Raw genomic sequence first — 20,210 nt, 5'->3', positions numbered from 1 at the left:
GCCTGACTTACATTTGCTGTAAGAATTAAAATAATGACTTTGTCTTTTCTTAGATGGAAATCCCTTCTTCCACAATAATAAACCAGTACATTGCTTGTCAAGGTCCATTACCGAACACTTGTCCTGATTTTTGGCAGATGACTTGGGAACAAGGCTCATCTATGGTTGTAATGTTAACAACTCAAGTTGAACGGGGCAGAGTAAGTAAAAGATTTCCTTAAATACTAGCATAATCTTATAAAAATCTGTTGGTGATTAGCCTTTAAAAGATTAGAGGAATATACTATTATGACATATAATATGACAAGGGGTAATGGTTTTAAACCAAAAGAGGGTAGATTTAGACTAGATGTAAGGAAGAAATTTTTTACGATGAGGGTGGTAAAACACTGGAACAGATTGCCCAGAGAGGTGGTAGATGCCCCATCCCTGGAAACATTCAAGGTCAGGTTGGACGGGGCTCTGAGCAACCTGACCTAGTTGAAGATGTCCCTGCACATTGCAGGGGGTTAGACTAGATGGCCTTTAAAGGTCCCTTCCAACCCAAACTATTCTATGATTATATGACTTTTGTTCGTAAGTGCAGTGCATTCCTAGTACTGTTGCAATGACGACTCTTAAATTTTAAACCTTCTGATATTGTTAATGTAGCTAATACTTAAACTTTGTTCAGTTCTGAAATACAGTGAAGTCTTCATGTATTTCTTAAAATATTTTTAGGCTTCTTTGTTTGATTCTTTATTGTAAAGTAAAAAGCAACTAGAATTTACCTTCATAGGATTTTTTTCTCTAAAGTTCAAGTGAAGGAACTCCAAGAAGTTTCATCAGGTTTTGTAGATTAGTTCTTTGATATGCGGAGAGATTCATTTTTTTTAAGGCAGCCTAACACAGCTTTGTAATGTTAAGATCCCATGCCTGGATGGCTGTCTTTAAGACAATCCTTGATAAGCTTGAAATCGTAGTATTTTTCATAAAATGTTCTTCTGTGGCTATAAACATTTGTTTAATCATATGAAAGAATCATTGTCCTTTAAGTCATTTCCATACAAAAATGTGTAAAAATAGATTACTAGTAATAAAGTAATTAGAGTTATAAATTACTAAAAATAATTGTGTATGGTGCTGTAAAAGGCCTCAGGGTTTTTTTGGGGTGTGTTTGTTTCTTTTAAGCTATAGTTTCTCCTTAATAGCTTTGTTTATTATGCAGCTTTGTCCTTTGGAGACAGGCAAAACAATCAAATCTAGTCATACACACAGTGTAATTCCAGAGTTATTGGGTTTATAGTCTGGAGCATTCATAGTAGCACTGGCTGGTTGAGTGTGTGGACAGAAATGACAGTCTGGAATAATAGTTTAGTGGACTTTCTCCACATTCAGGATTTCTTCTGAATAGGTTGCGGGTGTTCTGCTCAACTCAGATTGTAGTTCAGCTGTCTGTATATATGCTAACTTTTTAATAACCATGTATTTGCTGGGAAGTCAGGCCTTTAAATATAATTAAAATAATTGAAGGGGAGTTGCAGCGTTTTTAAACCATTTTTCAGTGACTCACTGTTAGCATGATGCTGCCTGCTCCCAAATAAACATGATTAGAGGGAATTTCAGTACAAGTGCCCTTTTAATTTGAGTTTTCCTTGCAGATCTGCTAAGAACAGACTTGCAATAGCAGTTCTCTGCGGTTCCCCCACCCCTTCAATAATGATATTTGTGGAGTTCTTTGGAGAGCTGCTTAATAATGAAATAAAAGGACTTATCTGTCTTATACCCATAGGCAGACTCCCTGCTCTAAAGCTGATCATGAGGCTACTGACACCACTATCCCACTGCATGCCGGGATGTCTCAGTGGAGCAGGAAGTCTGCAAATCTGGCTGCTCTTAAACAATCGCCAGGTGGGTTGGAAAAACAAAAGTACACTTGAACTGAAATGGCCTCTGTAATTAGGCGCTTAAGCAATATATCTGAAAATCTTAGTGTTTGAAATTTTCATTCACATTTGATTACTCGATCAAGAGTCTTTTAAGTCCACCATCTGCATCTCCCTAATTTCTGCATTAGTTTAGCAACTTTTGTGTTGCTTATCCCCTTTTTTTAATTTGTCCTTTTCCCATATAAATGTGTTTTGAGAAGATTCGGAGGTCAGAAATGTTTATAAAGCAGCATCTTTGTCACTCAAGTGTTAAGATGGAATATTTATAGATACACTTTTTAAAAAAATTGTAATGAAAGTTAAAGGCATCCATCTTCAGTTAAACTAACCTCGAACTGGTGCATGTGTCCTCTTGAAAAAAGAACCAGGAAATCTCTGCGATACCTTATTTTACAAACAATAACTAGGTAACAGTGTATTTGGTAAGTAAATTAGTAGTGATTACCAAATGATCAAAATAGTCTTTAATGAACAAAAGTATAAGGAACTAGAGAGAATGAAAATAATACTCTGTGAATTTAAACCCAGGCATCTTTAAAAATGTATTGACCTTAGGTTAAATGCCATCAATACTGGCCAGAGCCATCAGGAAGCTCATCATATGGGAATTTCCAGATCACCTGCCATTCAGAAGAAGGAAATCCTGCTTATGTCTTTCGAGAAATGACATTGACTAATCTGGAGGTAAAATTATAATATATATTTTTAAGTATTAATCTGTGGAATCCTCACAGAGTAGCTAAAACTTACTTAATCAGACTTTCTTTTCAACTTTGGTGGCATATCCACATAAATAGAACTGTTTATTTCCAGAAGCCTTGAGAAAACTACTCATATTGCCATGTACTTACCTAGTATAAATTCTGCTCTTAGAATGATAACAAACCTTTCACTAGCAAAATATCACAAAGATTCAGTTTCCATAATCATATTAATTGGTTTTAAATCATGTAAAAGATGTATTATTTGTCTTAAAAGTCTTTACTGGTGTTTTTGATGCCCTGGCCAAAGAAAAAGAGTAATTAAAGAAGTTGAGAAGCTTGTTATTCCCTTGATGTTTTTAAAACATGAGACACTAGAGGTATTTCATTATCGCAACTGAAAAATCTGTCTTTATAGAGGCAAACAGTTCTTAATAATTCTGCCTTGGAGAATACGTGCAAATAGAAGGAAGAGAAATCCTGCTGAGAGAAAGATGAATTGGGATTGGCGACTACATGTAAACAAGGACCTTCTTGATTTTCAGGGCATGTGTAGTTTTCAGAGCCTCCCCAGCTAGCATTTCAATCTCAGAAATGTTTGGAAATGAGTATCTGGAATTTAGTTCACGTACTCATTTCTCACTGCTTGGGTTACCAGATGAGGTGCCCATTTTATAGAGCTGGCTTTTAGTCAATTTGCAGTTAAAATTCCTTCCCTGTGTCCTGTTGAAACAATTGCTCATTTGTTATCAGCAGTGCAACCTCTGTAAATGATTCTGTGCCTAAAGGTTATTTAAAGTGTGGTAACTCCCGTTCTTTGAAATGCTGCTTTTACACTGATTGTACGGCCTATCCCCTCCACTAACCAGAGTCACATTATGTTTGTGATATTAGAGCAAGGGGCAGGAGGGAGTGGAAAACAAAGTCATTCTGCATCTTATGTATAGTACACTGGATAAAATTAAGAGGTGCAGATAAAGCCAAAGCGATGCTGCTGTTCACACGGGGTTTGGAGGAAAGCTTTTATGTCTGAAAGTCCTGCCTCTCCCCTCCCTACCCCAGTTATGTCACTTGATCTAGTAAGATAGTACCTCTTTCTGTTAAATTTGTTTTGCTAAAAATTTGGCCACCTTCTTGTACGTGTAGCGTTCAGATAGACCATTGGTATCGTTGAACTGCTTTGCTATTACATGGCATGTAATTTTTTTTAACTTGTTGAAGATGTAAAGATGTATGGATTGCCTTTTTTGTTTTTAAGAAAAAAAATGTAATTAGAAAATCCAGGATGAGCAATGATTAACACTAATCAAGTGCTGCTGGTTGTTTGAAGCCACTTTTATTATGGGTACAAGTTGCTGTAAATGTACCATTGATTTTTTTTTTTTTTTAAATTATTTTTGGCTTGGGTTTTTTTAATGGGACCTGATTTACCCTTGAATAAATTTCATGTTTCTGATTAGAAAGAGGAAAGCCGCCAACTAACCCAAATCCAGTATATAGCATGGCCTGACCATGGGGTTCCTGATGATTCCAGCGATTTCCTAGATTTTGTGTGTCTTGTGCGAAAGAAGAGGGCTGGCAGAGAAGAACCTGTTGTTGTTCATTGCAGGTATCCATTTTTTTCCAACTTAATTAAATCATCAAACTGAATTTATTTATCATCAACTAGCTTTTCTGTGCTTTGTAGTTGAAATAAACATTTAATTCTGTCTGCTTTGGGGATGACAGGAGAACTCAACATTTAAATTAAACAATTACTTAAAATTGTAATCACATTTCAATAAGCAAAACTTTTAGTATCTACATGCATTGATCTGTGCAGGGGTTTTGTTATTTTGGGGGGGTTGGTTTTTTTGTTTGTTTACAGTTTAAATGCTTGTGCTAACAGTCGATATAATAATTCAGGGAAATGACAAAAGATACTTAGGAACCTTTTTCTCATGGTGACTGTTCTACAAAACTCCAGAATAGCTGCATAAATAATCCATAGCAGAAAAAGTGGGTGGTATATGCAATGATCAAATAAAAGACACTTTCTCTCAAGTCTGCAGTCTTAGGCTACATGATATTTTGATACATACATTAAGATGACACATTTTTCTCAACAATTTACTTTTGTCATGAATTAAAATAACAATGTTACTCACATTTTTATGTGCACATGAAATGTGTTTTTTTGTTTTTCTTGTGCAATAGTTTTTAATAGCATTCTACATTCCTACAGTAAATTTCAAAATCTTAATCCTTTAAAATACCTAATTAGTAAACTATAATAATGCATAATGCTAAATGTCTTCAAATGAACATGTGCTATACCCATTCTTGGTGAGCAGTTCTGTGAATAAAATTTGACCTCTAAATTACCGAATACTCCCCAGACAGTCAGTATTCCTGAGTCAGGTGTGCATCGTTCCTGTTTCAGATGCTGCGAGGTTTAAGGGATAAAATAAATTTAAAGACTGTCTAATCTACAAGTAATCTAGACATTTATTGAAGAAGATGAAAGAAAAATGTTTTCTCTTTTTAACACTTTGTGCATCAGAAATTTTATTTAATTGGTTTTGCTTTCTCTTCTGCTTTATGCTGGTCAGGGTGAATCTTATTAACTAGGGAAACCAGTACCAGAATGCCACTGTCTTAAATGATATTGTTCCTCAGCTTCCATTATGAATACACTTTTAGTTGATATGGTTGTGAACAAATAGTGAAAATATCAGCCAGATACAACTTTCACAATATAAAGTGTGCAAGTCTGCAGAGACACTGGAGCAACAATTTTGAAGAGTAGAACAGTTTCATTCTTCTCAATGAGGCGTCAATTCAGCTCCACACTGATAATTTCAGTACCAACATTTATAACAGTTTTATGTTTCACAGAACAAAAGAGAGGGAATGTTACAGGTTAACATAATTTACTTAATTGGCCTAACTTGGTGGCTGTTGGGAAGTATAACCAAATCCACTGGTGAGTCAAGCTGAAGGAGCCCAGTTCCTCCATATGGTGCATGCACACTATTTTTAACGTCTGTTCAGTATAATAGGACAAGGCATTAGTGCAACAAAATAGTGAAACTTGTTTTCAGAACTAAGCCACTAGCTTTAGTGTGGGGAATCCAAGTAGCTAGTAGAGCAGACTTTTCTTTTGTACAATAGTAGTTTGAAAACAAAACCAAAAAAACAGAGATATTTTAAAGCAACAAAAACGTTAAGAAATGGGAAAGGTTTTTGTTATGTTGAACTACTTAAAACTCTAGTTTCTAAGCTTGTGTTCATGTGTTTGTTTTTATTTTTACAAGGCTCCTACTAGTTTAGTTGAATGGTTTCTAGTTCTTGTTCTAGATGAGATGGTGAGCCACCCATCCTGTCTGTGTCCTTCATGATTTTCATGTCCTGTCTCAGTGTTGCCCTCCATCAGTCAATGATTTCTTTTTCCAAGCTGAAAAGTCCTAGCCTACCTGATACTTATCATATGGAAACTATCACACTTTCCATCATTGTTGTTGCCTTTCTCTGAATCTTTTGAGGTTGTAAAATGAGTCATTAGGTTCTTTGACAGATACTGTTCCTGTTTGGATTTGATAAAGCATTCTGCATATGTATAAACTCTAGAAATATAAAATGCTATTGAATAATTTTATATAACCAGCACATTTACATCTTGTCATAAAATTCTCATGACATCACTGAAATATATAGTAGCTTTAATGCCACCTTCTGGGCAAAGATTTATAGTAGTAGTTTGGCCAGGCTTAATTTGAAGTTATGCTTCAAAATCAGAACAATTAAGTTTCAAAGTTTGGAATGTTTGTATTAACTAATTTAGAAGGAAACTTTTTCATTTATTGGCTGAAATACTAGTTGTATGAGTTGAGATAATGCTGGCATTTGAAAATATGGATTTGGTCCTGTATTCAAATATGGAGAAACATTGTTTTTCTGTTTCAAAAGTGCAGCATAATTTTCTTGAATATGAAAAATTTGAATTTGAAACTGATTATTAAGTTCAAGGTTAAATATTCAGTCTTTGAGGATTGCTACTTGTGGAAAAGTGTATGTATATGTAAAACAATGCAGATAAATCTTTCAATTTGTTTTCTTTTAAAGCTAAAGATGATTCCTGTAAGCTCTCTTAACAATTTTGCCATTCCGAGATGCATATCTTATGGTTCTTCCTTGTCTTGAAAGGGATTGCTATTACGTATTCCTTTTCAATGTACACATTAGATCTCTCTTGTACTTTTTAATACTAAGAAAATTACCATTATTGTCAACCTCCAAAGGTTTCTAGTAATTGTTCTATTCCTTATTCTGAAATACGAAGGTATGGATCACTTCAAGAACATAAACATGGTTTTATCAAATCAGCCCAACATTCCAGTAATGGTCATTCCAGTAATGGTCAGATTGACACAAAGTGCACAGTGTATGCTAGGTATCTCTGTGTTTTATTATCTTCTAGATACTAGTATGGTTTATAAGATGATCTGAATAAATATCTGTTTGTAAATTCTGCTCAAGTGAATGCCTGGGTTAAGACAGTTGCTCTTCAAAGGACTGACAATTCTGCACTGATTGTTTACTGCTCTGTTCAGGCAGGAGGCTTCCAGTGACACAGACACAATCTGTCTAACCCCTGCCCTAATGGTATGGGAATCGTAATGATCAGTCGTGAGAATCCTTGAGAAGGAGGGTCTTTAAGTATGAACTATATTCCAGACACTTTGTTTCATTTTCCATTTTGGGTTTTTTGTTGTTTTTTTTCAGTGCTGGGATTGGACGGACAGGAGTTCTTATCACTATGGAGACAGCTATGTGTCTTATTGAGTGCAATCAGCCTGTTTATCCATTAGATATCGTAAGAACCATGAGAGATCAAAGAGCCATGATGATCCAAACACCTGTGAGTATCATACTTGCTGTTCTATGTTGCAGAAGAATAATTTCCTATTATCTAGTCATATCATAGATGGATTTTTAATATACTTGCTGTTGATCATATTGCAAAGAGGTCACCTTTACCCAGTGTAGCTGTAGCCTTGGCTCCAGGAAGGAATAAATTGCTAAGGCTATTGGAAAGGAGCAATTCTTTAAATTTTACAAAGAAAACTTGAAAAAAAGCAGCAGCTGTTTCAGGGATACTTGACAACTAATGTCAAAAAGGGCCAATTTTCAGTAGTGTAAAAATTACTCAGTGGAGAAAGCAGGTGCCTAATTCCAGGTTAGAATAGGAGTTAAGAATAGGAGTAGTCTAAAAGGTAAACACAGAAAGGTCCAAGACATGCAAGAAAAACCTTCAGTGATGCAATTCAGTGATTTTATGTTGCCTTAGTTATAATGAAAACAAGCCTTAACTCTGCCCTGTAGTGACTCAATTAAAGGGAAATAATTAGAAAAATAATATTTTTAAAAATCAGTGTAATTAAATCTGATGAAAGATATCTCAAAGTAATTTTAAGTTTATTTAGTCTAAAAAAGTAACTTGCTACCAGGATTCTTTTGGTGCTCTCTTCACATTTGATGTATCTTAAGATGCTAGAATTTTTCCTGGATCGATCATGTTTGGGGTTTTTTTGAGATAATTGCGATGTTGCTTTAATGTATTATATTTCAGAATTGTAAAAGTTTTAGAACGGATTTAGAAACTTTTTATTTGTATCAGTCGCGTGTTGCATACCTCTGAGAGCAGTTTATGCTTACATTTTTAGAAAATACCTGAAAAGGGTCAAAAGATTGAGTTGTGTTGTCTTTCAAAAAAAACAAAAAAAAAACAACAAAAAAAAGGCTTGGGCTCTTGGTTGTTCAAGCTTTGACCAGTTCCAGGTTTTATATTTTTTTTTGAATCAGTAATCAGTTGTGTACTTTTACTCGTAGTATATAGCACTGAAGGAGAAAAGGCACTAGATCCAGTATCAAATCTCTCCCACAATTACCTGAAGGTAGTTACTCATTGTAGTAATTTAATGTCCCTGCTGCTGTTCCTCTAATCAAATTTGAATAAACCTTTTGTGTTCTTCAGAGAGTATTCAGACTGACAAAAAGTATATATGGCCCTACATTTCTAGGTCACCTGTCATTCAGTGCTGCTGTCCAGTATTCATGTTCCACTAAAAAAAGGTTGTATTATTCAGCTAGCACAGGAAGGATGAGCAAGATGATACATTAAAAATAATAAAGGATGGCTCTTACTGTTTGTGATGACTATACAGTATGAATAGCATATCTCTCTAGCATACATAGAGAGGAAGAGAGTTTTATTAGTAAAGGTAGGAGGTGCAGTGGTAAGGGTTTTAACTATATTTTTTCACGTCATGTGCTAAATAACTTCTGGTCTTCTCATTTTTCTTAGAGAAACCAGAATTTTCAAGCTTCAGTGAAACGCAGGGGTTTACTGCATCAGAGGGAGAAGGGATAATAAAAGACTTGAAGTGTGGGGTGTTTTTGTTTTTTTTTTTAAGATTTCATAAACATTAGCTATTATAATTTCTCCTTTGGCACTCTCTTCCCGATTTTGTATATCCTGAAGGATTCGCTCAATGTCCACTAGATGGCCCTATGCATGGGTGTCTGCTGTGTGTGCTATGAGGAGAGTTCAGAGTCTCCCTCAGGGAGCCCTGGAGGCAAAATTAGTATTTTACACAAATATGTATAAATTTAACTATTTTAATATACATGCAACAATACAGTAAATAATGATTCTATTACTAAATCTGTTACTGTGACCATTTAAGATCTGACATCACTAATTACTGCATAGAGAGGGATGATTCCATGACACTGAAAAGGCAGGCATGCTGGCTTTCTGACCAGCACATGCACCATTATGCAGTATTCAGTGTTAGTTGTGGTGCTTTACAAAACAGTGATTTTTATTTAATTTTATTTTCATTATATTCTAATTCGATTACTGTTGGGGTTTTTTTAACTATTATTTGTTTAAAACAAAATATTAGTGGCCTCTATGTATGCAGGTGCTAGACTTGAATACATTGCAGAGTTAGACATTATATAATGTTAAGAAACTGCAGTTCTGGCTTTTTAAAACATGAAACAATTTTCTTTTTTATCAAGTTCTGAGAGGGAGGTGCCAGTAACATGCCAGAATTAATGTAAGTGTGAAAAAGTGCTTTGAAACTTGTCATGGTTTAACCCCAGCTGGCAACTAAGCCCCACACAGCCGCTCTCTCACTCCCCCCCAGTGGGATGGGGGAGAGAATCGGAAGAGTAAAAGTGAGAAAACTCGTGGGCTGAGATAAAGACAGTTTAATAGGGAAAGTAAAAGCTGTGTGCACAAGCAAAGCAAAACAAGGAATTTCTTCACTCCTTCCCGTGGGCAGGCAGGTGTTCAGCCATCTCCAGGAAAGCAGGGCTCCATCACACGTAATGGTTACTTGGGAAGACAAATGCCATCACTGCAAACGTCCCCCCCTTCCTTCTTCTTTCCCCAGCTTTATATGTTGAGCATGACATCATATGGTGTGGAATAGCCCTTTGGCCAGTTGGGGTCAGCTGTCCTGGCTGTGCCCCCTCCCAACTTCTTGTGCACCTGGCAGAGCATGGGAAGCTGAAAAGTCCTTGATTTAGTACAAGCACTACTTAGCAACAACGAAAACATCCCTGTATTATCAACACTGTTTCCAGCACAAATACAAAACATAGCCCCATACTAGCTACGGTAAAGAAAATTAACTCATTCCCAGCCAAAACCAGCACAAAACTATAGCTTCTAAATCCGAGTGCGTGGAAACCTCAGTTCAGTGAAACTTCAGCAACGAAATGAAGAGCAGAAAATTACTAAATAGGTAATGTTGTAATAATAGTACTGATTTTGTGGGTATGACTTTTGGTATATATTTCAAAGTGCTGTTCATCCCATTCTTCTTTTGAGAAACAAGATGTTCTAATGTAACGTTCCTGTTGTTTTGTGTTTCCTGAACTAAGTCTGAAGCACAGTTCTTAGCTTGTCAAGAGAATGGGATGGGGAAATCTTAGAGGACATTTCTGCTTCCAAATGACATGGTTCAATTACGTTTCTTTTCAATTTACTGAATCTACTTTCCTTTTCAGAGTCAATACAGATTTGTATGTGAAGCTATTTTGAAGGTGTATGAAGAAGGATTTATTAAACCTTTACAAGCATCACTGCATAAGTAAAGAGCAAAAAACATAGGATATCAGTTGAGGAATCCTGTCCTCTCTAATGAACTGGCAGCATTCTTTGTGCCATATTACTGCTTGCAGGAAATGATAGTGAAGTACAGCAAAGAATTGACAAAGGACTTTGAAAACTTCAGCACTGTTGCACTTTACGTTGAAACAAAATCAGTCTCTGAAACTCTTCTAACCTTCATCTGTTTGAAGACTTTATTTTCGTGCTTTGCTCCGAACAAACCATAAACTGAAAGAACTAATTGTGTTCAGGGTAATCTACGATATTTCATTGTAGTGCCATATACTGCGCTTCTGGTTGAATTGCTACAAACAAGGCTTGGAATTATTTCACTCTGTTTTACACCCGTGTCCTTTAAAATGGAAAACAAATGAAAAAATACACTAAGCCATGGTCTTTTTCCAGTGCTAGGTTTATTTACTATGTACAGACTCTCACTGTTTTGTTTTTTACAACATTAGCAATATTGCCGATACTAGATAGATACACACTGCCTACTGATGCAGCACACTTTGTCCAACACCCTTACTAGAGACCAGCTGGTTGTTAGAGAAAAGCTGGCGTCTGTGTTAACCCAGCAGTAGCTGCATAAAGCCCACTTACCAGCATCTTGTACAAAATAATAACAATAAACATTAAAAAAAAATAAACAGCATTTCTTTGACACAGCTTGTGTGTCATACACTGGTGTATTCTGATTCGTGTGACTTAAGATTACGTGATGGGAACTAGTGCATGCATTATGTCTTAACCCCTTAAGTGCCTTGAGACTTACAGCGTACATCCAGTGAAAGGCACTCATGATTCTGTGGGGGTGGTATTGTCCTGTCATATTTATCTTAATGGGTTCAGATTTTAAAAACGGCCCTTGGTGCTTGGAATGTGTTACCGCAAGGGGTCATGGAAATACCATTCCCTCTTTCCTTATACAAGTACCTGTGTGCTACTCTGGGTAGCAAAAGCACCTCTGCCAATTTAGTGAATGAGCATTGTATGCTGCTGTGTTGTAATTATGTGAATAATCTGACACATTCCTTCGTTCCTTCCAACTAGTAACTTACTAGCAGCTTACTATGAAATGCTGGTAGGTCATTAGAAGCTGATACTTTGTTTTATCCTTTTATTGAGAATAGCTGTCTTACTCGATTAGAACATAACTCTTTAATAGCACTGCTAATTAAGTTGAACTTAAAATCAGATGTGATTTAATTCCATTATCTGCTAACCAATTACTTTTTAATTCCTTATAGTTTATTTCAAGCCATGTTCGTACAGGTCTGCCTTTTTTTTAAATTGTTTGGGTTGGGGGAAGGGAGAAGAACACTATAAAGTTGTCCCAGAACTTTATTTTAATTCCATAATGACCCCAGTCATCTTCTGTTATGCTTGTGCAAAATTGTTCCAGTTGGTATAGGTTGCTTCTTATTTAATTAGGTAGAAGATTTGTAAGAAATGTATGTCTGATACAGTATCTGAGCTCATTCTAAAGATACATAAATCTCCTAGTTTTCTAATATTTTTCCAGTAGAGGAGAAACCAAGTCAGAAGCAAGGTATCCAGTGTAATATACTGTAGGAGAAAAAAATCAGTCACTTCTTTGACTGCCCTGTGACAACATAACTTTGTGCCCTCTATTTAAAAGTTTTAATTTATTGTATTGGTTTCCTGAAAATGTTTATCCAGTAAATTTTGTTGTAAGCTATATAGAGCAGAGAATTAAAATGGAAAGTTCTACGCTAAATAATTTTTAACTATTGAAGAATTATATTATATAATATACTGTGTTCTATGGACATTAGAAAGAGATCAGCTATGAACTATTAAGTGAAAAGGGATTCAGGCAAAGTGAAATCCTGGCTTATGACTTAGTAATAAACATGAACCACAATGCCAAATGGAAGATAGAGTTTTAAATATTTTTAGAAAACAAAATAATAGTAGGTGGCCTGTGGCCCTGTTACTTATATTTCTAGATTTGATGCTTAAATCAATATTATCCCTCAGTGAAAAATGAATCTTACAAGAATCTCTGGATCGGATAAACTGAAAAAGAGTTATAACATAGCTTTAATCTCAGTTTTATTTTAAGCCATTTGCAACAAAAGAAAATTCTTCTTTAGGAAAGTACAAGCTTTAACTTCCATGTGACAAGATTATTAGCTGAGATGCTGGCTAGTTGGAAGGTTATTTTAAACTCAGCACTTAATGTCTAAAAATTAAAGTTATTCATCCATTATGTTGACAAATTTTCTTCATAGTCAAGTTGTAAATGAAAATAGCATTTGCCCTGTTTTTCTGAGGGAAATCAGAAACGGAGTTTATAGCAACATTATATAGTGTTGGTATGTCACATATTTTAAATATTCTTATGTAAAGTTGCCAAAGCAATTTGAGTTCAAAAGACCCATTTATACCACAATTAAGTGTGGGATATTTATTGGTCATCTGTCATTACTGTTTTGATTACAAATGCAGGCAAGAATAATAAGTCTCTTCAGAATCCTCCTCTGCACTGACTTAAGCTGATTTGTAGTGTATTAACTAGTTGCACTGGGAAAAAAATTGGAACAAAGTAACTATCCATAGATAATTGGCTGGCGGCGGCGACTCAGTGGCTTTTTGGCTTCTCCAAAGCCAAGGTAGTAGTAACCAAAAACTGATTGGGAAAGAGAATAGCATTGAAGCCTTTCTGCACTATAAACCATTTGTTCAAATGTTTCTACCTGTTGTGGTATAAATGGCCTTTAAAATATTTTTATATGGCCAAAAAAAGCAAAACTGCTAAATATTTTACTTTGGGTTATGAAGATCTGTATCATCCTTAAGAGTTTTTTAAAGACGTTTTTGTATGTTTCATGCTGTACAAAACATGAATGTATCTTTCGGACATAATGACCTATAGACCTATACGTGATTGGTGTTATGACTGTTGGATTTTATGAATAATTATTTTCATACCATTTGATTAGGAAAAATGTTGGGTGGGTGTGGGAAAGAGTATGTTTGTAACACTTCCATGATACAAATCCAGTTTAAAAAAAAAAAAGTTTTCATTGTACATAAGAGCAATATTATGACAATTTTGTGCCAATGTATAATGTTAAGACTTTTGTTTTCCTTTTAGGTTCGGATTGAAAACTACCACTACCATCTCTTGTTTAAAGTGCATTTGAAGGGGTTTTTTTAGTAGAAAGACATGGGGCTGTAGCAGGGGCTTTGAGTGTTTTAGGGGCATTTTTTTTTTTATTTTTTGCTAAATATGAAATAAGATGCAGGTATTGTTTAATAAACCACCTACAGATTGTCAGCCAATCCACTTTGAGAAATACTGCTTTAGATATACCAGATAACTGAGAGCTGAAGAATTTGTTTATCCTGAATTTGGAAGCATTTGGTATTTTAAATAACTTGCAAGTCTTAAGCAGTAAAATACTGCTTTTATGTATTTTTTTAATATATCCTCTCCCAGCATGAAAAAGAGAAAGCCTGAATTTTTTTCTCATTACATTTAATGCTAGCTGACGTGTCTTCCACATTTCTCTGTTAAATCTTGAAAGCTTATGTCCCACATAGATAAAGCAATAACACTTCTTTGAGAATATCTGATTACAGTCTGGCACACCATCTATTAGAGAAAGGGTGAGAAAGCAGTTGAGAGATTAAGGAACATGAGGAGTTTGTTATGGAACCTGTGTAGCTGGCAACTTTCCATGGAGACCTTCCAAAAAGCTTTGTGGTACCCATGGAATAGGGCGGACCTGCTGCAGTTGCACTGCCCAGGGAGATGGGAAGTACGGAAGGTCTGGCACAGGCATGCTGGAGCTCCAGGTGTGCTGTGGACCTGAATTATGTGATATTTTTATGCTTCTGCAGTGTGTGTGCAGGTGTGTGGGTGATGTTTAATGGCTCAGGGAATTAGCATGAGCATGAAAAATTCTACAGATCCACCAATTTCCAAGCAAAAGCAGGTTGTCCAATACATATGCTGTAGTTTTGACAGTAGAGCCACTATGCAGGCAATCTTCAAGACCCTCAGCCCTGAGGATAAAGGGAGGGATTGGGTTATGGTCCAAATTAAAATGTTGCATATATGGACTTCCACAAAGTACAGGAATGGTGCCTTCTAATGTCACTTGTAGTCTTTTTGTAGCTTACATCTCAGGTCCCTGGTTGGCTGGGTGTATTTGCTAATTTAAGTACCCACCTTTTGTCTTGAGACTGGAAAAGCTCTTTTCCATTGCTACTTCTAGTGCTAGGATCCAATATCAAAATCTGGTAAAAACATATTCATTGATTAGATGTGGATCTTGCATGAAATTGCAGGGATTATAATTAGTGGTGATTGGGAAGCTGTTAAAAGGGGAAAATGGTTTGTTTGTTTCAGTATAACTGTTCTGTCCAGTCTCTGTTATCCCACTGCAGTTATAAATTGAACCTGATTTTTTGTTTGTTGGTTTGTTTAGCAGCCTGCAGAGGAGGCCAGTTTGTTATCACTGGATTTTACCTCTGTGGTGGTTGCTACAAGTGTGCATCTTTTCAGTTCATAGGGCTTCTCCAGCTACAAGTTTTAACTGGTGCATAAGCTGTAAGCTCTGGCTATTGGCTTTGGCATGTTTTGCTTATTGAGAGCTCAATGGTAAAAATTTGAGATAAATCACTTTTTAAAAAAATGCTGACATTTTCAATTAAAAAAATTTGGACTTTTTGATTTCTTTGAACCAGTAGCCTCATTAAAAAAAAAAAAATTGTCACTAAAATATCTATCATTCTAGTCTTTTATAGCATGAACTATGGTTTCATGGACTGGCTGACCATTTGTTGGTTGTGTTATTTCGTATTTAGCAAGCTTACACATTTGAAAGGATAATTTTTTTCAAAGTGTTTTGATGTTTGAATAGTAGCACTTTATCTCATGCTTACTACTGACTCAACTATTGGACAAAATAAATTGGGTTTGGAGAGAGATGCTTAATGTGTTTCTGTACAGAGATGATTTGGATTACACCCTGGTACGAATGCTTTCTATTGTTCCAACCATTTCTGGTTTATTGTTTGTGTGTTTCTGAGGGACTTTCAGAAAATATATATTAATAAGATATTAATAATTTGATCATCTCAATTATCCTGTCTTAATATAAAGCTTGCATTTGGGGGGGGGGGAGGAAAAAAAAAAGGTGCAAATAGAAACTACAGGGTACTTGTAGATTTATCTCTGTAATCTCTCTCAGCTAGCTGCAAATTAGCTATGTTTACTGTAAATGTTTCTGCTAAGCATTATTTTTAACATTAGATCAATTACCTGGAAATCAGTATTTTTTTTTACTTAACTTATTTGAATTTTGATAACTAAAGATAATGCACAACGAAGTTTAAAGAAGTTGTCACCCTTTTACTCCTAGGCCAGGGGCCTAAGACATGAGTTTGAAAGGGTTAAACAGTTTACATTAAGCTGTTGTTTTCTTTAACTAGAATATATCCACAAAGACTAGACTATAAATGATCCAGTGCAATTATCTCAGTACATTGGGGCACTACAGTAACAACCCATAATAATCTTACAGGAAAATTAAGGTAAGAAAACAAAGGTCTTATTTTATCCAGTGTATCCAGATTTGTTTTCCATTTGGTTTGGTTCGTTTACCAGTGATCCCATTTTAACCAGTCAATTTGGCAGGGCTGTTTGTGTAAGGTTTGGGGTTTTTTTCTGTAACAGGTGCTATACTATGTGTAAATACAAATGGAAGAATATTATTTAGATCGTTATTAACAATCAGATGGTGGCAATATTTTTTTGCTAGTTAATTCTGGTAATTAATTTGCATTTCCAGCTGTGGCTTTCAGTTGTCAAATTTCATCTCAGTTTCATACTGCTGAATGATGGACTGCAAGTGTGAAGTAAATCATCTCAGAGTTTAATTGCTCTTTTGTTGTTTAGACTAACTCTTGTGTATCTTTATTAATGTTGGGGACATGGGAAGGTTCTTCCCATAAGTAGACTTTTGCCTATATATTTGTTTAAAAGCACATGAGGGGGAGGAAAAAAAAACACAAACACAACAACAAAAAAAACAAAACTAAAGGCAACATCTTGGCTAAACAGCCGGGGTGGTTGAAAATGATGGAAACTTGAAATTGGTCAACACTGGGCAATGTGAAAATAAACTCGGCTTTTGTCACTGCAGCTACTGTATGCTTTAAAGGGCCTTATGTATTTGTCCTCATTTTGATAAAATGAAATTTCTTGCCATTAAAATGATACACTAACTTCTACCGAAAACCAGCAGTTCCCAGGATAAATATGCTAATTAACATTTAACAAGTCTTGGTTAGTCTTAAGTAAAATTTCATTCTATTATGTGAAAAAAATGCTGTTATGCATATTTTGTGGATATATTTAATTTCAGTTGACAAATAGTTGTCTAGGTACAGACTTGAAAATATATATAGTTTACTTGTGGATCTTAATTGTTTAATTGCAAAATAAAGATGTGCTTTAGTAATTTAAAGTTTAATTTTTTTGCGATTTTCTTGCTACTATACACATGGTTTTACTATGCTACTTTTATTACACTTCTGATGCCAGATAATGTTCATCTTGTGTTTTACTTTCTGACATTGTATGCCATAAATACACCCCTATGGATTGAGCACTAGAAGAGGATGCTAAATTATCAGGAATTAAATTACTTGGCCACAGAAGCAGCATGATGGTATCAGTCAAAGCTTTTTACCAAAAATATATACTGCAGTTTTTGCTCTAATGGAAGAATAACTCTTTATTTATCTTTTATACAGTGAGTGTTTTGGAGACAGTGTTCAATAGAGATTATAGTCTGATCACAGAACTGAGGGCATGAGGAATACTGATGTGAAGAACAGAAATTCCAGGTGGAAGTTTGTGATGAAATATTTGCTGCCAAAAACTGCAAGATATTCAAAGCAAAAGCAGGAAAAGAATGTGAAAGGATTTAGGAGGCAAGACAAAAATCTCAGGAGGGATAAGAGTCTAAGAAGAGAGACCGACCCATATGTTCTTATTGTGACTGATTAATTTAGGACTTTAAAGTGAGGGCAAGGTGTTTGGATTTGAAGTACAAAAAGATAAACTACTGGGAAAGCATTCAAGGAGAGAAACAGAAGTAAGAAGAGATACTAAGTAGGAAGAGATTTGTTTACACTGGAATAGGAAGATTGGATAGACAACAAGTCACAGATACCACAGTTGCATGTGCATATACTTGGACTGTATCTGAGTAGCAAATAGTGAGGAAGGAGTAGACTGCAATTACATTGTACTCTACTATGAGAGTAGAAGAGCAACAAGAGGCTGGTGTGAAGTAGGAAGAGCAAAAATGTTTGTGCCACTGAAGCTACAGAAAGGAATCTGGGAATAATGGAGTTTTTGGTGGTGACAAGGGAGCTTGTGAGTGACGAACGTGGAAGGAAGCTCAATTTGAGGAAATAGTTGAAGATGGGCAGAAAATTTAGGGACAGCCTCTAAGAATCAGGTAATTTATTCTCTAGAATGCTTTGTCCAATAGGAAGATGTGAATTCGTGTAGACTTAATGGCAAGGAGACTATCATTTATGTGATGGAGATCTCTGCTAAAAACTAAGCATCCTTGTTGTGCCAATGATCAGTTAATTGATCTGTGCCGAGAATTCATCAGATACCTGAAAACCTCAGAGATAAATCTTTTTTTCTTCTTTAAATATAGTAAGATTTTGTATGTTTCCTCTGGGTACCAGGAGTAAGCATAGTCCCTGCTCCTCTGATAAAAAGTATCTAAATTCCCCCGTTTTGTGATTTGTGTTCCTGAGTAAATAACCAGGCATGAACCTGAATCATACCTTTCCCCTAAGCTTGTCTTGCTCCTTCTGCTTGTGGCAGGAGGATCACTCTGTTGTCAACACAGGGGTGCTAAAATAACTGACATCTAACATTAAAATCAGCCTGTTGCTTAGTCAGCAAATACTGGGCAATTACCTGGCAGCTTTTTTTTTGCCATTTCAGCAAATGACATCAAGGTAACATGATGTATATTTGGGCACTGGAGCTGATTTTGCCACAGCAATGTACTATCGGGTGTTTCATTATGCCAGTTGCTCTGCGTGGCAGGTGAGTGACTGGTTATCTCAGACCGGGTTTCATAGCTGAGTGTAGAAAATGCTGCATTATCCTTAGCAAAAGCGGTCCCAATAACAAGCCAAAGTCTCCACTTTCCCAGACTGTTACATAGACTGGCCTCCCAGTTATCCTGGGATTTTGGAGGAGTCTGGAGCTCATTTACCCAGAGCAGTCTCTCTGTTAGCCAGCACTACACTTTGCAAGCAGAGTTTGCATTGCCTTGCGTTTATATTGCCTTTCCTGAGGTTTTCTATTTGGAGATCTCAACTACTAGCTTGAACACAAATATTTATCTACTCAAAAAATACGGTGAAGTGCAGCCCTTTGGAATTGCTGTGGCTAATGCCAGTGAGCAGGGCTTTTCCCCTTGAGAAAAATTAATAAAAGTATTAATCACTGGGACAAACCATCCTTGTATTTCCTGAGGACTTTAGATTACAAACTGCATTTTGTCGTCATAGTTTTATTTCACTGTACAAATACTAACAGCGTTAGCTTGTAGATGGTTCTGCTTTATTTACTATACTGCTACAGTTATCCTTTCAGGCAGTGTTTAAAGGGATGATTTTCTTCTAAACTTAATGGTTTAAGAGCGCGTTTGCCTGAGGCTTCTTGTTACTGCTGGCCCGCTGAGGACTTGTTACAGTTCTGGCTGAACAGCTGAGGGAAACTTCCACTAAGCGCTAGCAAAAATTCCTGAAATTTTGCGAAGTAACCTGAAAGCCATCCCGAAGGCTCAAAACGAAGTGCTGCTTCCTGATCGTCCCTTGTTTTACCACGCGGCCGTTGTCCAGCACGGCGGCCCTTCTCCCCCGCCGGCCCCCGGCCCCTCTCCCCCTCAGCCCCTTGGTGGCGGCGTCCCTGGCCCCGCGCTCCCTGCCGCGGTGGCCGCCGTGCCGGTGCCAGAGCTGGCCCGGCGGCGCGCGCTGCCTCCCGCCCCCCTCCCCGGGCAGCACGTGGGCGGCGCCGCGCCCCCGCCGCCCCCCGCGGCGGCCCTTCGCCGGGCGAAACCACCTGGCTCGGGGCGGGGGCGCCCCTTCTCCACCGGGATCCGCCCCTTTAAAGGGGAGTGGGCCCCCGTGCGCCACCCGGACAGCAGCGCTCTCTTTACCGTCCGCCTGCCGCCTTCCTTCCTGCCGCCCCTCTCCTCGATCTCTCCTCCTACGTCGCGCGGGAGAAAGCAGCAGCGGAAGCCGCCAGGTGAGTAAGCGTGGACAGGAGGAAATGGGCGGCAAGTCGTTGCCCGTTTAAGGGCCTCCCACATCGCTCCGCCATGTTCGCAGGCC

At 36.9% G+C, this 20,210-nt stretch overlaps 2 protein-coding genes across 5 annotated transcripts in view; both read left to right on the top strand.

Annotated features, from left to right (window-relative positions):
- The window catches only part of PTPN4 (protein tyrosine phosphatase non-receptor type 4), a 122,449-nt gene extending 105,601 nt beyond the window's left edge, over positions 1-16,848 (top strand). For 3 of the 4 annotated variants that reach the window (XM_072874951.1, XM_072874952.1, XM_072874950.1), the window contains 5 exons: positions 54-200; positions 2,484-2,612; positions 4,090-4,238; positions 7,394-7,529; positions 10,694-16,848. In XM_072874951.1, the coding sequence (XP_072731052.1) occupies positions 54-200; positions 2,484-2,612; positions 4,090-4,238; positions 7,394-7,529; positions 10,694-10,780 (648 nt within the window). In that variant the 3' untranslated portion in view covers positions 10,781-16,848. Of the gene's footprint in view, positions 1-53; positions 201-1,771; positions 1,899-2,483; positions 2,613-4,089; positions 4,239-7,393; positions 7,530-10,693 lie in introns of those variants that run through there. The other variant, XM_072874955.1, reaches the window with a different exon arrangement.
- Positions 16,849-20,004: 3,156 nt separating this feature from the next.
- Positions 20,005-20,210, top strand: part of EPB41L5 (erythrocyte membrane protein band 4.1 like 5) — a 61,652-nt gene continuing 61,446 nt past the window's right edge. Inside the window, exon 1 of the mRNA XM_072874957.1 lies at positions 20,005-20,124. The gene's annotated coding sequence lies outside the window, so the exon portion shown is untranslated. The remainder of the gene's footprint in view (positions 20,125-20,210) is intronic.

The sequence above is a fragment of the Ciconia boyciana genome, chromosome 10 (genome assembly GCF_034638445.1).
Source record: "Ciconia boyciana chromosome 10, ASM3463844v1, whole genome shotgun sequence".
Taxonomy (NCBI): Eukaryota; Metazoa; Chordata; class Aves; order Ciconiiformes; family Ciconiidae; genus Ciconia; species Ciconia boyciana.
The sequence above is the reverse complement of the archived record's forward strand: the minus strand, read 5'-3'. Positions and strand labels throughout refer to the sequence as shown.